At 45.6% G+C, this 20,171-nt stretch overlaps 1 protein-coding gene across 3 annotated transcripts; it reads right to left on the bottom strand.

Annotated features, from left to right (window-relative positions):
* Positions 1-5,061: 5,061 nt before the first annotated feature.
* MYCBPAP (MYCBP associated protein) lies at positions 5,062-20,171 on the bottom strand. Of its 3 annotated transcripts, none has more exons than XM_054047500.1 (19): positions 20,033-20,171; positions 17,154-17,281; positions 16,396-16,555; positions 16,113-16,219; positions 14,529-14,712; positions 14,017-14,132; positions 13,173-13,323; positions 12,670-12,785; positions 12,372-12,487; positions 11,298-11,409; positions 10,765-10,954; positions 10,030-10,217; positions 9,277-9,423; positions 8,751-9,065; positions 7,892-8,013; positions 6,980-7,095; positions 6,096-6,229; positions 5,690-5,872; positions 5,062-5,170 (listed from the first exon to the last, which is right to left on the bottom strand). In XM_054047500.1, the coding sequence occupies exons 1-19, from the start codon at positions 20,169-20,171 to the stop codon at positions 5,069-5,071; spliced, it is 2,826 nt and encodes a 941-aa protein (XP_053903475.1). In that variant the 3' UTR covers positions 5,062-5,068. The 3 variants fall into 3 exon arrangements, with proteins under 3 accessions (XP_053903475.1, XP_053903476.1, XP_053903474.1); XM_054047501.1 differs by having other exon boundaries at positions 11,298-11,406; positions 20,033-20,170; XM_054047499.1 differs by lacking the exons at positions 16,113-16,219; positions 16,396-16,555; positions 17,154-17,281; positions 20,033-20,171 and adding an exon at positions 15,777-15,855.

Raw genomic sequence — 20,171 nt, forward strand, 5'->3', positions numbered from 1 at the left:
GCGAGTGGAAAAGACCACCACCAGAATCTGCTTTCATGAGCTGGCCAACAGAATCTCCGTAGTGGAGATAAATCAAGAGGAATACCATCTGGCTGGTCTAAGTCACTGTCTTTTCTTTTTCTTCACTTTCTGTTTATGAGGATGTCTGTGTTCTGATGTTATATGGGATACAGTCATATGCCACCTATAAATTATTTTTCATATACCATGCTATAAATTATTAAATACTTACAAATAAATGCCAAAGCATGGAGGAAAAGGGATCCTTCCTGCCTGACCTGTATGGCTTGGCAGCTTGGGATCTAGATCACCCATTATCCCTTTGGTTAAAGAAATGACCCTCTTTTGAGGGCTTATATTCCAATGGAAGGGCACACATTGGGGCGCTTAATAGATTTTGTCATCTGAATACAGCCAGGCCCTACAAGGGTGTTTTCCCCTGAAAGGAAGAAGTACCAAGCTACTTTGCACATCAACCAAGTTTGCAACTGTAGAGCCAAGTGGGATGAAATGGACACCACCACACGACAAGTGGAAGCCAAAAATCTAGTTCCCACACCTGTTAGGAGAAAATGGGACATAATGAAAATGAAGGGCTACTCCTTGCCCTGCCTGCTCAGCAAGGGACGCACACTTTCAGTTCAGTGTGGAAAGAAATACAAACTCCTCCTTGAGACAATATGCTACTCAAACGACTAGCAGATGCTGATAGACACCAAAGGTTGGAGGAAAACAACTCAGCACAAAGAATGGCTACTTACCCTGCATTCGCTGTGGTTCTTTGAGATGGTGTTGGCAGTGAAAATTCCACTGTGGGCATGCATGGGCCCCAAATGTGCAAGATCAGTGTGTTTGCACAGCGGTGTCTGTAGGGGTTGCGCAGGTGCCCTGTGCCACCTCATGCTCCAATGTAAGGGCATATAGGGCAGAATGGCCATGACCCTGCCTCATAATGCAAAGCCTGGGGTTGCTGAGGACTCTGAAAAGTGAGGGATGGAGGGTGGGTCATGGGATCTGCACCAACTACATCTCAAAGAGCCACAGTGACTGCACGATAGACAGTGACTGCACAATAGATAACCGTTCCTTCTTTGAGCATATGTCAACGGGAATCCCACTGTAGGTCACTGGGAAGCAGTGTGCCCTTAAGATGGTGGGAATGAGGAGTCTCAGCTGCATTAGTTGAATAGTGATCGTAGCACTGTTCTCCCGATGTTGGCATCTAACCTAGCAGCTAAGTCCGATGTGTAATGGCTGACAAAGGTCAGTGAGTTACTCCATGCTGTTGCCCTACAGATTTAGGATATTGCCACACTCCTGGAATAGGTGGAAGATGTCGCTTGAGCTCTGGTGGAGTGAGTCTTAACATCCAAAAGGAGAGATACTAGCCAACTAGTAACATTTTGAGATGGCATGTATTATGCTCTGGTATATTCTCTGTGATGAATCATTTGACTTTATGAGTGGCTGGCTATGGCTCCAGATAAACAAGGAGCCAGTCTGGACGGGTTTGTTCTGTCAGTGTAATAAAGTAAGACTCTGGAGACACGCAAGTTCTTTTTTGGTACAGAATGGGGTTTCAGGAAGAAGATAGGTTGATTAACTGAGTGGTTCAAATGGAATTCCAAGACCATCTTCTGGATGAACATAGGATGAGGTTTCAACCCACCTTGTCTCTGAGTAAGGTCACAGGGAAGTTCAGCCATGAGTGCATGCAACTGACTGACTCTCCCTGCCAGAATTATGGCATTTAGAAAGACTGCCTGGAGAGTAAGACACTGTAATGAGTGTTCTGAAAGAGCCTCAGAGGGAGGCTCCGTGAGATTCCGGAGGACAATATTGATGTCCCATGCAAGGTTCTCTGACCTATGGGTAAACACATAACAGGCCTTTGAGGCACTTTGATCCCGTCGGGTGCAGGATGACTGAGCACGACTGTAAAGGAGGATGGCAAACTGAAATTGCAGCCAGGTGGACCTTAACAGAGCTGAACAAAAGGCAAAAAGTGTTTTAAATGCAATAAGTAGTCAAGGATCTTCAACATCAGAACCTGCTCTGGGTCCAGGTTGTGTTGGGCTATCACATTGAGATTCTTTCCCATTTCAAGGGGGGGGGGGGGAGTCTTTCTTGTAGCCATCTTCCTACTCTGTATCAGGATAGTCCGAACCTACAAGGAGCAGTCTTTTTCAGTAGTACTCAGCCAGCCAACATCCAGTGACTATGGGTCTGGATGAAGTATCTGACCATGGTTCTGAGATACTGGGACCAGGCAGTCTGGGAGCTGGTTAGGCCGCTGGATGGGCATCTGTAGTAGGTCTGTCAGCCACAACTGTCTCGACCAGTAAGGAGCTACAAGAATGAGTGTGGCTCTATCCATCCTGATCTTGGATATCACCCTACGAATCAGTAGGAAGGCATGAAAGAGGCCTTGATTCTATGGCAGAAGGAAGGCATTTCTTAATGATTCAGGGTTCATGCTCCTTCTGCAGCAAAAGTTCTGACACTCGGTGCTATTCTTGATCTGTGATTGGAGTCCCCCATCAATAGAACACTGGCTCTGTGATGAACCTTGGCAGTGATTATTCATGGTTGGTGACAGACTGTCTGCTTAGGTAGTCTATTAGATTGCTGCTGACTCCCAGGAGATGAAGAGCATCTAGGGTTATCCCCGGGCTGGTGATACCATGTTCCGAGCTTGATAGCTTCCTGGCAGAGGGGTGATGAGCTGGCACCTCCTTGCTTGTTTACATATTACATTACAGATGTGTTGTCTGGCAGGATCTGCACTATTGGATTTTATAGAACAGCTAGGGAAGCCATATAAGGTAACCGTATGACTCTGATTTCCAGGATGTTTATGCAAAGTCCCATGTCCCTTATATCTGAAGATGGTCAGGTGGGCTCCCCAACCTATTCCTGATGTGTCCATAATCAAAGTCATCGTTCGGGAAGGGGAAGAATGGTAACCACCGTCTCATGTTATTGGGGTTTAGCCACCAAATGTTGACTGTTGTCTGAAACTTGGAGCCCAAGCCCAATGGAAAGGGGCAAGGCAGCTTCCGAAGGTCATGGTAGGCTCAAACATGGCTCTGGTGTGGCTCCTAACATTCCCATCAAACCTGCTGCCGCTAGGAGGATGCTGGGTGTATGACGGAGGAGGATGGATGCCTCCTGAAGCAACAGGGTCTCTTTCTAAGTGGGCAATCAGCTCTTACCACTTGTTAGCTCTGCAGGTAGAAAGGTGTTCTCTGCCTCTGTTGAGGCTAGTACTTGTAAGGGCTTATGTCAGAAAAGGAATTTATTCAAATACAATGAATCATCTCAGATAATACAAGTGTTACTGTGTGTGCGCATATCTAATATTAGCAACACTGCATTTAACCTTTCACCCAAGAATCTCAAGGCATGTTGCAAACATAAATTAATATAGATATTGATATATTTTCTTCATAATGCCAAAGCGTTTTCTAGTGCACAGAGTCCAGCCGCTTTAATGGGGAGGCTGCACGTTTCTGAAACAAGGTGCCAAGCTGAGATAGACTCTACATCACAGCTTCCTCTGGATTTGAAAAATGTCCTGAAGCCAAGGCTAAAGCCAAGGTGGGTGTGGCATTAAGGATCGATAAGTTTCCACGAAAAGATGCCATGGTATCGGACAGACACACCAGGAAATCCAGACTGAGGAGGCAGCAGGGGAAACACAGGCAGACGCACATGGAGAACAAACCAACACACAAGGAGAGGGGATGATCAAATAGAGGCTAACAGGGCTAACTCCTGCTCTCTTCACTCACAGAGTCAATTCCATTGATTCTGATTCCAATGGGACTAGCTCTGGGAGTAAGGGGAATAAGATTTGCCCCCCAGTGAGACACAGATACATTGAGATGGCCAAAGAGAGAGACATATGCAAAGATCAACAGAAAGGGAGAACACTATATAAACAGGAGAAAGAAAAGGGAGAAGGCAGATGACTGAATTGTAGCACTTTTACACTGGAATCCTGTCTCACTCCTGTGTGGGATGATGATTTCATACCCAGGCAGGGGAGTGCTGCTTTTATCTCCACTAGCAATGCACTACTCCACTGAGGTGGGGAACAGTATTATAAAAAGGGTCCACTTCTGCTCCTTGGCTGGAGAATTCTAATTACAGCCAGGCCGATGCTGCAGGGAAGGACGAGGATGTTCCTGCTTAAACATGGAGTTTTAGGGCAAGTCAGGTAGGAAGGCCATCTACAGGAGGCCATGTTCTGTCAATTTGACCAAATCCTTGGCAGGGATAAACAGGAGAAAAGGCCAACCCAAATCGGAAGATTAAAGTCTCACTATGTAAGCCCTGGATTCCAAATCCTAACCTGTTCAAGCTACTCCTGAAGAGCGCCACTGTTGAGAAGTCATAGGAGGAGGTACGACAAGCAGCTGAGTAGAGGCCTCATGGTGGAAAAAATGCGACCCCAACTCACACGAAAAAAAATCAGAGAGAAAAAAAAACCTAGAACTGAAATAGTTACTGAAAAATAAACAGAAGGGAGCAAATTCATCCCTTTTAACTCTACCAACTTCAATTCAGCTCCACCAGGTAGAAATCTGACACAAGGAGACAGATGAAATTTTAAAAAAAGATGGCTTTCTAATGATATTTCTCTGTGTTGGTGTCATGATGGTTGGGTTCAGGAACACTTGGTGCACTCTCTCTCTCTCTCCTCATTGGCTTCAGAGATAGGAGACTGAGAAACAAAGACTGGCAATGTGCCTTGAGCTATTGGAACTTTTCAGCTCTCTTCCATAGGCAGAATTTCTCCAGCTTCTTTTAGTCTCAACCATTTGTGAGTCTGTGACACCCCCATGCACTGAACTCTCCCTATTCAATATTTTTTTGGCTAAATAACAGATGACCTAGGAATGTCTCCCAGGATGGATCTTCAATAGCAAAATGTGAGAAGAGGGCCATCCTGGTCAGGTTTTTTTTCGCCACTTTTGCCAGGTTCATACAGAAAAGGAGACTACACTGGATCTGTAGAAACATGAATATTTATTTCTTTAAAAAGAACAGCAACAATGTATTTTTAGACAGAAAATGCTTCACGCTCCCGCTCTTGGGCATCCCTCTTTAGCTCTTCAAATAGAAAAACCATATTGTCCACCATTGACTCCAGAAGGCCATAGACCTAGAACAGAAAACAATACAAAGCCCCTTTTAATGAAAACATGATAACAAATGGATTGATTGAAGCAAAAGCATCTCTCTTATATACACCCCCGCCCCAACAAGGTGCTTGTAATGCTCAAAGAAATATCTGGATTTTACATATTTTTATCCCTAACAAGAGCTGTCTGAACTAAAGGAAAGTGTGTTTAACATTATCTGACATAGAATTAAGTATGATGATCCCTCAAGAATCTGTAAGCATGCTGAAGAAATTCCAGGTCAGAACTGGGGCATGCAGCTGAAAACATGATGGAATCATTCCAGCTTGGGGATCTGTTGACACAGCAGCCCATGCTAACATTTGCTGACAATTTGTTCATTAGGTTTTCTTAATCTGATAAAATGCTCAGCTGTGCACCTAGCTTCATGCTAAGCTTAAAGGCAAAGAAGAGGAGACAGCACAGAACAAAAGCAACTGAGAAAAGGTGACACAAAACCCAGGAGAACGAGAAACATGGGAAGATAAGACCAGACTTACTTCAACATAAAGTTTTTCACGGTATTTCTCAAGTACAATGGGATCTACTTGTTCCTGGCGAGATTCTACTTGGTCTGAATCTATGCCTTCCAGCGGCGTCAATTCTTTCACCTCCCGTGTGAAACTTGGAGTTCTTACTCTTTTCTCATCTTTCCCTTTTGTCTTCCTGCTGTTTGAACGTTCCTGATCGTACACAGAAAGACAGACAAAGGTAGGACCTTCAAATCCTTCAAATTGCAGAGCACGCTGCACATCAGAGACAGCAATTCATTCAAAAGAGAGGAAATAAACTCTTCCACAGGAAGATGGAGGTTTACAAGCCCAATATACACACCCTTGTTATCTGTAACATACTCTCTCAGAAACCAGTTAATCACTTTCCATCTTCTAGATTTCCACCACATACCTCTCTATCTTTTCCTGTTGACTTTGTTGCTCCTTTTTTGTCCTCTTTTTCCTTCCCCCCCGCTGTCTTCTTCTCTTCTTTCTGCAAGGCTTTCCGGTCCTCCTTTCCTCCTTTTACAATCTGCTTCAGATCCACTGCAAACAAAAAATTCCAGTGATCCCAGAGCATTCTTTCAAGATCCAGTACAGAGCTGCAAATCCAATGCCTCTGTGCATTAGAAATACATTATATTACAATGTAGTTTCCTCTTTCTATAATCTATGGAGATATACCTATCTCATAGAGCTGAAAGGGACCCTGAAAGGTCATCGAGTCCAGCCCCCTGCCTTCACTAGCAGGACCAATTTTGCCCCAGATCCCTAAGTGGCCCCCTCAAGGATTGACGTCACAACCCTGGGTTTAACAGGCCAATGCTCAAACCGCTGAGCTATCCCTCCCTCCTTATCTATCTGATGTTTATGGAAGCATACTGCAAATTAGCATTTGTACAATACACTGACTTCTCGGGTATAGTCTTATTTAAGGATGGACATAAGAAGCAATAAATATGCAGTAGGGCTAGCATGTAAAGGGACAATAATGGTAATGTTTTTATTAGTATGGGTGAGAAATAGGCCTAAATCCTAATAGAAATATAAATACTAATGCTAAGCCAACAGGTTTCTGTTCCTTTAAGAAACCACACTACAAATCAGGGTGAGTACTATACTCTGGACTACTTTTTCTGATACATTGCCTCACAAAGGGCTCAGTGGGGGAAGTGCTCAAGCAATCATTTCAGTTGAAGCTCAGTAAATTACCTAAAATTAAATGGAACTGAAATCCACTTAAAAGGCCCAGGAAAACCTGCTTAAATGGCTGGTGTGCTCCAACTCTAAATTTACCTATTTCTTCTGGAACAATTTCTACGGAAGTGTCCTTCTCAGGCATGCCGAGCAGGGATCTCAGCATTAGGGAGCGGCTCACCAGACCATCAATTGCTTCACGCCACAGCTGGAAACTGAGAAACAAAACCGTCAGTATTTGCCATGGCCAGAAGTTGTCCAGGAGAAGATTCATATGCACATTGCCAGGACAAGGCAGGGTTTTTGCTTCTCCCAGCATCTTGTTCTACCCTGTGCCCATGAACAAAAACACCTTAACCAGTAAGAGCTATTGCTGCTTCCAACTAACTCAATGTGCTAACATCCAAGGTCGGACAATTGTGCATAGATGGCTTCAGGAGAAATTATTTTATGAAGTTATACCCCCATGGCTCTCAACAGTTTGGGAAACAGAGGTCAGCTGGATCCATAAATATTGTAAAATAAGGTTTCTTCCTCTTCAACATGAGTCAATGTGGATCAGACTCCCATCTGCATCTTGGAGTTCCTGTGTCCTTCTGATTTACAGGTGAACAGAAACTTTCAGTGTGTTTACAGCCCTAAAGTAAGAGTGAATGACAGAATATGGGATACAACAACCTTTTCAAGTACAATGTTAGAGAAAACTGCCTGCCAGGTGAGGCCCTCATAAAGGTAACACAGAATATTCTGCCAGATAACAATCTCGGAGAATGAAAAGATCTCAAGTATTCTCCAAAGCAGCAAGAGATCAATATTCTGACTTATCTCCAGAGTAAAATGGGATCTACGACTTGGACAGCTGCTATCCCTAAGCTGTAGAAAACCTTGCATGTAGAGGACTGATAGAACTCATATTGCTGGATACACTTGTCCGCTCTCTGCTGGAGTTTGCCAGTGCTACTAAGCAAAGGTATTTGCAGGAAAGGGCTTTTCTCTGCAATGGTAACATACCATGTTTGGTACAGGAGGTCTGACTGAGTTGGCCTCTGTTCCACACAAAGTGCCAATGCTGCCTTATTGAGCTGGGTCAGGGCTGCTTCTCGTTTTTCCTCCTCAGGGATTAACTGCAAAGCCTGATGGGATAGAAACCCTAGTGAGCAACTCCTCAGCTTCAGAGCTAGAATGAGGACCCTGGGGATCCAAAACGGCAGGGAATGGGGAATAAAGCTATAAAAGCAACAGACAGGTTTCCAACAGTGCGCTGCAGCAAAACTTGCACTGATAAGCTAGGCCAGTCTGGACTCTTAAGTCCAAACTAACACTGCAGTGAGGGAGAGAATTGGAAAATACCTTGTCTGCACCCTGTTGTGAGTACTAGGCCTCCAAATCCTCTGATGGATAAAGAGAACTTTTCAAGCACAAGGATCTGTAAGGAAAACAGAGGGGGCTGGACCATGACCCTGCCCCTCACATTCTAAATTCCAGGATGAACAAGCGTTTCTCCGCCATACTAAAAGCTTTAGCTTTCCAACAAGCTAAATACTACTAAACACAGTTACCTAATTCTTTTTCCTTCATTACACAGGAGCTGCAAAGTCTCCCTCAGGAATCTCTTCACAAGAGAACCCAGGACATGGTCAGCAGGGCTGAAGGATGATTCATTCCCTGCTAGGCTTTCGCTGACACACTCAGTGACTCACCCCTCTCACCTCATTGCAGTGATTTACTCAAGCTTCTGATACACACACGACTTCATTCGTTTGGGAGCTGGAACATACCAGACTATTCCCAAGCAAGCAAATCTCAAAATGGTTACACCTCCATTCCTTGCCAACCCATCACAATTTGAACAAGGACAGAGGGGTAGAACCTGTTTAAAATCCTCAAAGGAAAGGTTCCACTCTGGCTGGCTCACTTCCTCCTCCTCCACATTAATCATCTGGCTTAGGATCGCCTCCACAATACTCTTCTGGCGTGGGATCTCCCCGGGAATGCTCTTCTGAAATGCAATGTCCATAGCACTCTTCCGGCACCAAATTTCCTGTACAGTGCTCTTCTGGGCTGAGACTGACTGCACTATGCTCTTCTGGCGTGAAATCTCCTCTTCCTCTGAAGTTGAGGGAAAATTCAAGTGTTGCCTCCACAATTCATGGAGCTCCTTCACCACTTGGTGCTGATAGTGCAACTGTGATAACAGAAAAGGAAAAGATAAATAGAGAGGTGAGACAAGTCTTACTTTGCAACTATCTAGAACACCATCTAGTGATTAAACCGACAAGCTAGACTATTCTATCTTCCTGCTTAGAAACCCTGGGATGCACCACATAGGCCACGGCATCATAATTCCCGAGTACTTATGCTCAGTTCAGTGTAGAATATCAAGTGGCAAGCAGTACCTCTGGATTCTTTCTGTGGAATAACTCTTCCTCTGTGATGTAAGCATCCACCGGAGATGGGACTCGCTCCGGTGTCCGAATTCGATCAAGCAGCTCCTTCAGATTCTCCTTCACTATGACAGCAACTTCTCGTGCAGCCAGCTCACTCTGGGGCACCACAGTAACCAAAAGAGATTTGATTCCTTGATCCACATATACACACACACACACTACTATAGGCATATATTAACATATATGCTCAGTCGCATGGACACCTAAATCCACAGATGTATTTACATCCAATACGGTGGTCATTAAAATGATCACACAAACATCTATATTTTACAGATGTTGGTATAATTTTAAAATTATTATTTAATTTGACTTTACTTAGTAGGTCATTAAAACTCCAGACATACCAGTAACTGAAACTTAAAGGAAAAAGGGTAGAAGGATTTTTTTTAAAAAGGACAAAGTAACTATTTTAGGACAGACATCATTAGATTTTATACAAGAGGAATGAAAATAGATTGAGGTGATGTGGAGTGCTGATGCCACTTCATTTGGAAAACCTGTATAACTACCTAATTAACTAAAACTAGAAAAGACAAACAAAAAACAAAACACCTTTGAGTGCTATATAAGTAACTGATAACCTTACCCTTAGTCCCAATTTTATGGCAATAAGAACATTGCAGCACCCACATCATACTATATTCTATATTTACACATTGAGTCTGAAGCTTATAGTCACACAACTAACCACTTGGTTACCTCCAATTCATCTCTGAGGCCAGCCAACTTATCCTCATACACAGCAATACCCCACAGGGATACTTGCAGGACAGCCCCTCCTAATAACATGGGGTGAGTACCAAACTCCCACGACTCACTGAAGATTCCTGCCTTCCCCGACTTGAAAAAGAAGGAAAAGTTTCTAGTTTCTCCAGGCAGAATGACACCTAAGAATAACAGAGAGAGCACATCAGTCACCTGAGTACAAGAGTTCTCTTGTGCCGTTGAATCCTCTTCCAAATACTTCACAGATCTGCTTATTTTCTGGTGTCAATGTCTGTTTTTCAGCCAGATATCACAGCTAATATCGCCATCCATCTTCCAGGTTTACTCCCATCCATCAGATTGCTGAATGGACTTTTTCTCTTCACCCTTCCAATCCCTAATTTTACCTTGATCTCAACACTCTCAGTACACATTCTGCCCCAATTTTTCAATAGAAAATCAGGTGGTTTTAGATATTCTACCCATACAAATTCTGGCTAGGACTCATCCTCTTTCCTCCAACCACCCTTGAAAGGGTCTTTCTCACACATCTCCTCTGGCATTAGTCTGCTTTGGGAACCCCAAGTAGCTTCTTAAGGAGAATCACCACATGTGTTTGCTTTAGCAGTGGCCTGACTCAGATAACCCCCTGAACATGTCCACCTCACATGTTTGCTTTGGCATGGGTATTAAACCTATACGGTAATCTTTAAGAGATCCAATTCTCACCTGGTCTGGTGTTAAAGTAAAAATATTGCATCCCTTTCTCCTTAGTTTCTTCAAAGGTAACTGACTGGGCTTGCCTCCGCCAATCATACCATATGGCAGCTGTGCCATCATTGCTTACTGTCAGGCAGGATTCAGCTTTCTCACCCGCCAAAACTTCAAAGGTGACCCGGGCAGCAATGCCAATTTCATCCTGTGGGGGAGAAAGAAAGAAAAAGGTAACCACAGGATTTGCCTTCCCATGACCAAATGAAGTGATACTACAGCTGGCTGTTTAAACTATTAGATCCACCTTGACAGAAAGTGCTACAAGGCACCCACCAAGTTGCCACCCTCAGGAGGTGGACTGAGGCTGAACAGAAACACAAACAAAACTCCCTGTCTCTGTTTCTAGATCCCTCCAAAACAAGTACAAGTTTAGCAACCACTCTATGATGTCCAGAATAACCCTGCTGGTTACATTCAATATATATCTATGACTTGGGAAAGAAAAAAAAACTTAGCCTTATCAGATTTCAAAACAATTGCAATTTTACCCTATGCAAAGTGGTGCTGTTGATCCAACGAGCTGGCTGTCCACAAAATTGCAAAGATGGACCCAATACTGGTTCTGGAACCACATCTGGATAATCTTCTAAGGGATCACTGCTAAACAAAGCAATGGCCAATATTGTCTTGGGACTGTTCAAGCAAGTTATTATCAAGCACTGAGGAACAGAGTGGTTGTTTAGAACAACCGCATTAACCAAGAAACAGAGGATTCATTTCTGATTAACCATTTCATCTTTAGGGTTCAACTGTAGCCAACAGACTGAAAACTCATCAAATCACAGAGTCCTCTGATTACTGACAGTGCCATTGGACTGCAGCTTCGAGGGTCCAAACTTGAAGGAACTACAAACATAGACTGATATTGTCACCACCAAGAATGGGCAAGATGAAACTCATGCTTGAGGAAATGGACAAAGACATCTGTCTAAGGAAGGCTGGGGACAGATTACTAAATGAAGAGGCAGTACCCACCAAAGAATGGACCAAAGGTAATGCCCACCGTGGGCAGAAAAAGATATCTGAGGAAGATGGAAGACTGAACACACCTGAAGGAGATGCACAGTCTGGAATAACTAGGGGCAGATTCTCCACCCTGCCTAACCTAGGGCACAGTGAGTGGAAAGGGGGTGGGCCACAAGAATTTGGTTTCAGATCCTTGATCCTCAGCCATGAGGCCCCGGTGCTAGTTCAGAGTCACACAGGAGCACCTCTAACTTTGCCAATGGAGAACTGACCATAGCAGTGCTTCACTCCGCCATACCTCCTCCTCTTTCCACCTATGCTGCACCCTGGAGCACTCTCAACATGGCCCCTTACGTAGGGATGAGGAGGGCAGTCGGTATTGGAGGCAGTGGAGCTACCTCCATCTGGTTTCCACCAATGGAGAATTCTCCCTGCACAGGGGGAGTTCTCTACTAGCTATTTCTGGCTTTTTTAAGGCCACTTCCCTATCCTCTGTGGAGAACCTGGCCCATTCTGGATAAGGACAAGTGAGAAATCCTCAAAGACTGTTGGTCAGTATCCACAATTCCTTATCACTATCATCAAGCATAACTTACAGGCTCACTCTCTCTTCAGTGGTGCCTTCCTTATTTTCCTTGCACAGCGGGAAATACTGTGCTGAGACAGAAGTGAAAGGTTGCCCTTTACCAATCACTTCCAGGCCATCTAGGTCCTTGACAAAAGGTAATAGACATAAAAAAAGAAAAAGGACATCTGTTAGTTTTTCTCCTTATACAGAAGTCAGACATAGTCAAGATAGGCTATAGTATATCCTTTGATAAGGAAGGAGAGAAGCACAGTATGCTGCCTTAAAAAACAGTGCCTTGTGCTTAGGAGAGAGTCCACTGGTCTTACAGGGTGATTAAAATCCAGCTCCTCTAGGACGGATTTTAGCTCCTGTCGTCGATACATCAGGAAGAGACTCTTATCCCAGGTGAGACGGAAAGGGGACTCCTTTGCAGATCTGGAACCTGTGGAATTAATCACATGTGAGTTCAGTGTTTACACACCACACACCTATTGGTTTCACTTTCTCCCTGACAGTTGATCTTGCAACAGTCCAAATATCCCCATCTGTATCTCTGAGAAACAAAGTTCCATCAGTGTGAACTTAATCTTAGGAGTGCCCTGGCAGTGTCACCTAGGGCTACAGCAGTGCAGCCTTCAACTTGGCAGGTCCCTCCATGTGATGACTAGATGCCCGACAGTGTAAGCTGCTTCACATCAATGCCCTTCCACTGCCAGAAGGGATCCTAGCAATACGAGCCTCCTCACAGCAATTTAAAACTACTGGATAGTTAATCTTTGCTGTTCCACACGCCTCCCCATTAATGTTGTGCCTCCACCCATTTCCTCACCCATCTCCATCCTGACACTCTGAGGTTTCCCTACATGAGTGATAGGCTCTGGGTAGCCTCGCTCCCTCTGGGTCAATGTCATCATCAGACCAGTGAGTTCATCTCCGATGCACTCAGGCTGGCTCCAGAACTCACTTCCTACATGGTAACCCTAGGGAGGAAAAAGAAGGTCACCACCATGCAATGATAACCTGTCTCTCAGTCTCACAGGAACTAAGCAGAAGGCATCACACATTGTTTATAAGAAGATTTAATCAATTATGACCTGTCCTCAATCCAAATGGACACTCTGACTGAATGAAAGATCAAATGATATTAACACAATATATTCCCATTGATGTGAATCCTTTTTTAGTGCTGTAAATACACAGCAAATGACTCCCTTGTTTTAGCCAAGGAACATTTCCCTTCAGAGCATCTTCCAAATGGGAACCTCTGCCATCTAGCCCTGATGCCATTAGATCTTTGTTGTCTGGTAATAGTAATTTCTGGCACACGACCATGCCATCTCCCCAGCCTGTGCTGGTCCTTAGTAGGAGGCTCACTGCATGGCAGTGCCCCATGCACTAAAGCTCTTTAGCAAGGAGCCCACAAGAGCAGCATCAGTTAGATCTAACCAATACTTGTTATATCACCACCATTTTTAAATCAAATGATGTTTCTCTTTGAATTAACTGAAAGCTCCGTAATTCATTTTGGACCTGCAGTGGATGTGGTAGATGCCTAAAGATGGCTCCTCAATGCCAGTTCCAACAGTATTATTCATGACACTAACATCCTAGCCCAAATGACCCCCTTCCACAAGACCAGAATAATCAGGACTCTGAAGAAGTGGGGCTCTCACCTTCCCATAGTGCAGAGCAGGGAGGCTCCGGTCGATAAGATACCGCTCTTCCTGGACTCGTCTGTAATCCTCTGAGAGATTCATCAGCAGTTCATTTTCTGGTTTCCGAAGAAACTCTAAAACCAAGCAAAACAGAATCACCTCTTTTACCAACCAGAATCTCCAGAAAATCAGCCTCACTCCTTCCAGCTACCTCCCTCTCCAGCACGGTAACTCTCTTCCAGTCTCCTTCTCCCCCCCCCCAAAAAAAATCTGCCTCACTGCTACTTCCAGCCACAGCCGTACAAGCCACCAAGGCCATCCTCACAGCCAGAATGTGCTGAACCAACTGACCAAGCACAACTGGAGTCTGGGGAGCCCTGAAAATGTGTGGATAATTGCACAGCAATACAATTTCCCAAATCAGCCAGGCCTTGGTTTGCCTGAGGCAGTAATAACTTACTGTGATGGTGTTTGGTTCACACAGTCTTACATGGCGTTCCACACAATTAAGTTGTCCCAGCTTTACTCACTACTCAGAACTCTCTGCTGCTTCTTCCTGAGTGCCGCATTATGATGCCAGTTCTGGAGGGCCCTGTGCTGTGATGGTGGGGCCCAGAGAGACTTTCTCCTCTTCCCTTCCCCATGTTTCTCTCTGTACTTCTCTAAAGCTGCCACTGTACCATCCAGATGTGAGTCTGCAATCAGCTGAGCTAACTGAACAGAAATTAAAATGTTTCAGAGTGGTAGCTGTGTTAGTCTGTATCAGCAAAAAGAACAAGGAGTATTTGTGGCACCTTAGAGACTAACAAATTTATTTGGGCATAAGCTTTCGTGGGCTAAAACCCACTCCATCAGATGCATGCAGTGGAAAATACAGTAGGAAGATATATATACACAGAGAACATAAAAAAATGGATGTTGCCATACCAACTCTAACGAGACTAATCAATTAAGGTGGGCTATTATTATTAAATTAAAATGTTAGATTAGCCTATCCATCCATGCATAGGCAACACAAAAACAAATGGGGCAAAGGGGTAAAGAAAAGAACGTTCTGGATTGGCACTATCTCTATGCAACCACTTCTGGATCAACAGAGTTTTTGGCATTCACAGCATCACTCGCAGACTGTTTAAGACTATACTACGTTGAGTAGTCAGACATAAGGAAAGGCACTGTCTCATCACCTCGCTTCTCCTTGTACTACTCAGTAATGGTGCTCTCAGCAAAACTGCTGATGGAACTGGAACCTGGAACTGTCCAATTTCTCTTACTATGGGACTCTTCTCCAGACACGACTTAATAGGCCTGGCATTGCAGCTACTCTGCAAGCAATTTCCTCCCATATGAGCAAACCATGTCTCAGGCCAGAGAATTTTCGGAAGCATTTTCAATTAAACCTAAGTCTACTGCACTCATCACTAGAACTGTGTGAATTAGATTTTTCGGTTCACTAGCCAAACAAAAAAAACACATTTTGGACTGACCCAAAACTATTTTCTCCCAGTTTCCGTGCTGGTGGTTCCCCCAATAACCCCATGGCAGTACTCACCTGGGATGCAGGAAACCCAGATTCCAATCCCTCCTCTGGACTAGGGACCTGAACCAAGGAGTTCCCACTCCTAGGTGAGTGCCCTAACCACTAGGCTACAGAATCTTACTTCTCTCTCTTTGTGACCCAATGAATATTTCAATATTTCATGAAAAGTAGGAAGCTTCAACAGAAAAGACTTGGGCTTCCCCAGAATACCCAATAGCTTGGTGGTTAGAGCACTCACCTGGGAGGGCAGACACCTGAGTTCAAGTTTCTGCACCAAAGGAGGAATTTGAACCTGAGTCTTCCACATCCATACTGAGTGCCCCAACCAGTGGACTATTGGGCATAAGGGGGGCACCATTACCACCTCCTCCTCAGTTTTGTGAATGCCACACAAATCCCCTTGTGAATCTAGCCAGAAAGAAATTTGGGGTTGAAAATGACAAGTTTGCAAATAGCTTTGGCTCAACTGGAAGTCCGTTTTTCAGTGAATAAACTAAAATTCATCCAACTCTACTCACACTCTACTTCTAGGACAGCATTTGATGGCAGCCATTTCACAACTTTATAAACCAACCTCAGCATTTCCTCTAGCTAAGGCTTCTCTCTTAAATTCCTGGAGACTTCCTAAGATACTGTGCGGGAGAATCTGTTCACAGTTATCAACAAATGGTCCTTCTGGCCCTGCAATAAAGCAAGACAGACTATGAGACCACAGAGCGCCCCTCATCAAACACAGAGGACAGAAACAGTAACAGACTACAAGAATTTCAGGTTCATTTCTGGACTCTGAAAGGTCTAGCCACAGGTAGTTCTAGCAAAACCAAGAACAACAGGTAAGAGCTGAAGTTTAACCCTACCAGAATAACTCAGTGGTCTCTTGGATGCATCAGTATCAGCAGGATATGCTACCAGGAGCTGTGCCTTCTTCCCAGCCTCTTGGGGTTTGTGTCTTCGAATGAGGAACTTCCTGGTAATAGGAGTTTTCTCCCCTTCTTGGGGAAGGCGTGGAGTATGGAGCTACAGAAACAGAATACACAGTCCCAATGAGGTTAGGTACAGCACTGCCTCATCTCCACCCTTCTGATCTTGCTGGGGAGGGCCTGGAAGTAAAGAACTCACCAAGGTCTGTACAGTTATCAGATTAAGTAACATCCTAACTATTTTGACTCTGCTGCTGTGATGGGGCAGGGGAATGATCTCTGAATGGCCTCCCCCAAGAATTTTCTGCACCACAGCTTAGTGGTGGGTGCTACCTCTTAAGTAGTTTAGTTTGGGTTTCATAAAGGTGCTATATTTTTTTCAAAACCATAGAAATCTTTAAAGAAACAAAAAAGTTGGAAGTGTGATTCTGATCGCACCAGATGGTTCATCCTGACATTTAAGATCTTAGTATAAAATTAATCTTCCACTTTCAGCAGCTTTTACACAAAGACTAGCTAAAAATTCTGATGATTTGACAGGCCATCAGAAGTAGGACAGCGACAAGTGGAACAAGAGCAAAGCTCCTATAGTTTGTTTTGATGAGACCCCCCCCAAACCCCCATTCAGGATAAACGGAAAGTTTCAGTGAAGGCAGTTACTCCCTGTGACAAGGGACGCAAGATTTTATACGCACCTTCTCTAGATCTTCCACTTTGATTGCCAGAGCCTGGATTTCATCTCCTTGCAGAACAGAGCTGACAGGCTCGGGCTCCTCTTGAATTGGCGGGGAGGGTTGCTCAAATGTCTTCACTCTCTTCTTATCTGAAACACAAGTGAAGTAAAAACACTTTGTCTTCCTCTCCCAGGCAGGACCAGCTCAACTCATTAGGCGACCTAGGCAATCGCCTAGAGCGCTACAATTTGGGGGGCGGCGACCGTGGCGGTATTTCGGGGGCGGGACCTTCTGCCGCCTCTGTCGGGGGGCGGCATTTCGGGGTGGGACCTTCTGCCGCCTAGGGCGGCAGAAAAGCTGGAGGCGCTCCTGCTCCCAGGGAAACCCCTTCTTTCTTTTGGACAACTGAGAAAGCCTTAAAGGCAGTACTAGTCTTCAAGGTGTATGGAAAACTACAACTCGGTATCGTCCGTGCTCAGCACATCATGGTATCCACATGATTTGAACATGGGCAGTGGGTTTCATCTGCCCCATTCCCTTCACCCTGGTCTAGACACAATGCTATACATTTTCAAGTAGTACATTTCCAGCAGGCAACAACCCAGAATGGAAACAAAGAACTTTTACAAAAGTTTCCTATTTCAAATGGTAATGGAAATAGAGAACTTTAACACAGTTACACACTCAACTGCATGATAGTCCTTAAACAAAAACTCTATCATGTGTGCAAAAATATCAGATTTGTATATTCAGGGAGACATTTTTGCTGCTCATAAATGCATATTGATCATCACGGCTTTGATAATTTGATCTGCTCATGTCCTGAGTTGTGGCATTCTCCTCATTACCTTGTGATGTTATATCTTCCTTGTCTCTCCTTTTGGTCTTAGATTGTAAATTTTTCAGGGTAAGCACTATCTTTTTGTTAGGTGCTTGACAGCACCTAAAACAATAGACCCTGGTTGCGGACCCTCAGTGTTACCACTATTCAATAAGAAATAATCCTAGCTTTAAAAGGCTTTCCCCACCTTTCACTCAAAGCAACAAAAGTTTCTCCAACCAGAAAGAAAATCAGTAGTAAGTCAGTCAATTTTTTTTTATTTTTGAGACAGGTATGTTAACATAATTAGGAATATGCAGTGTTATATTTCAATCCCTTTCAAACGTTAAAAAGAATATCAGGGTGAAACCTCCTTCTAATTTTATGTAATACGTATTTTGAAAACCTATGAGATCACTGCACTTCTCAGAAGCAGATTTAGCAGTGTTCTCACTGACTATAATTGGTATTTGGAAATCATTCTCCCTAGGACTCCAATATTTATCTGGGTAAGTGGATTAGATATGGATATAATGTGCGTCTGTGATAAATCACTTGCATGTATACTGAGGGTAGGGCTAGCCAAGCCATCCAGACCTGCCCAGTTATTTCTGCAATCTCATTGGAGGCATATATGTTCCTTTTCTATCACCTGCTGAAAATATTAAAGCACGTCTTACCACACACCCAATTAGACATACTGGAGCTGCTGCTACCTCTCCAACATAGGTGCAGCTTTTGGAAAACTTAACCTGCTGGGTCCTGCCTCCCTATAAAAAAAACGACCTGGTAAAAGTCTACATAAGGGCAGGTGGAGATGAGATTTTCTCTTCTAAAGTTAACGCACAGTAGGTAGCTGGTAACAGTATCAGAACCACTGACTATCCCTGTTCAGCGTGTGGCTCTCACAGTGCTGTTAAAGCAAGGTCAGTTTCACTTGGATACTCCCAGCCCTTTGGCCCATCGGTCCAAGGCAGGATTGTCAAGGCAATGCAAGGTCCACTCAGACACTCCATCACCATTTCATGCATGGCTGGCGGTGGTGACAGCGGGCAATGGGAACATTGCCAGGGCTCCCAGATCGTCCTAGTGGATCTCTGGCTACACTACCTGGGCGATGGCAGGATGTGCAACCTCCCAATGTGTTAGGGACCCCGAGGTGGTGCCAGAGCCGTGCCCCAGTGACTGCCTGGCAATGATACCAATGCCTATTAGCTGTATGACAGCACAGCAGGGCTCTGGAGCTGGTGCCAGTGCTGTGCCCTGTCGGTGCCTTCCCCCGTCACTGTGCCTAGGCAGGTGGGGTCCCTGCAGAGGTGCCTGGACTGTGTCTCTGTGCCTGGGGGAGTCCCCGGGCCCCCACACTGTGCCCGGAGGGGCGGGTCTCTGTGCCTGGGGGAGTCCCCGGGCCCCCACACTGTGCCTGGAGGGGGGGTCTCTGTGCTTGGGGGGACTCCCCAGACCCCCACACTGTGCCCGGAGGGGGGTGTCTCTGTGTTTGGGGGGAGTCCCGACCCCCACACTGTGCCCGGAGGGGGGGGTCACTGTGCCTGGGGGATGTCCCCAGACCCCCACACTGTGCCCGGAGGGGGGTGTCTCTGTGTTTGGGGGGAGTCCCCAGACCCCCACACTGTGCCCGGAGGGGGGGGTCTCTGTGCTTGGGGGGAGTCCCCAGACCCCCACACTGTGCCCGGAGGGGGGTGTCTCTGTGTTTGGGGGGAGTCCCCAGACCCCCACACTGTGCCCGGAGGGGGGGTCTCTGTGCTTGGGGGGAGTCCCCAGACCCCCACACTGTGCCCGGAGGGGGGGTCTCTGTGCTTGGGGGGAGTCCCCAGACCCCCACACTGTGCCCGGAGGGGGTGTCTCTGTGCTTGGGGGGAGTCCCCAGACCCCCACACTGTGCCCGGAGGGGGGGTCTCTGTGCTTGGGGGGAGTCCCCAGACCCCCACACTGTGCCCGGAGGGGGGGTCTCTGTGCTTGAGGGGACTCCCCGGGCTCCCACACTGTGCCCGGAGGGGGGGTCCCTGCAGCAGTGCCGAGGGGGGGGGCGGTGCTGCCGGTCCCAGCGCCCCGCCCCTACCCTGGGGGGTTTTGGTCCGGGCGTCCTTCTTGCTCGACTTGTTCATGGTCTCGGACACGGCGATGAGCGAGGGGACCCTGCGGCCGCCCCGAGGCTCCTTCTTCAAGCTCTGAGGCGGCGCCGCTGCCGGCGTCTGCAT

This window comes from Malaclemys terrapin, chromosome 13 (genome assembly GCF_027887155.1).
Source record: "Malaclemys terrapin pileata isolate rMalTer1 chromosome 13, rMalTer1.hap1, whole genome shotgun sequence".
NCBI classification, from domain to species: Eukaryota; Metazoa; Chordata; order Testudines; family Emydidae; genus Malaclemys; species Malaclemys terrapin.

What these genes read in the sequence shown, in the direction of transcription:
- MYCBPAP (XM_054047500.1), bottom strand. Translation starts at nt 20,171, where the DNA reads ATGCAGACGCCGGCAGCGGCGCCGCCTCAGAGCTTGAAGAAGGAGCCT. An exon ending in AAGTGGAAGATCTAGAGAAG is followed by an intron (nt 16,556 to 17,153) that starts GTGCGTATAAAA and finishes CTGTTTCTGTAG; the next exon opens with CTCCATACTCCACGCCTTCC. An exon ending in ACTGAAGAGAGAGTGAGCCT is followed by an intron (nt 11,410 to 12,371) that starts GTAAGTTATGCT and finishes TGCTTTGTTTAG; the next exon opens with CAGTGATCCCTTAGAAGATT.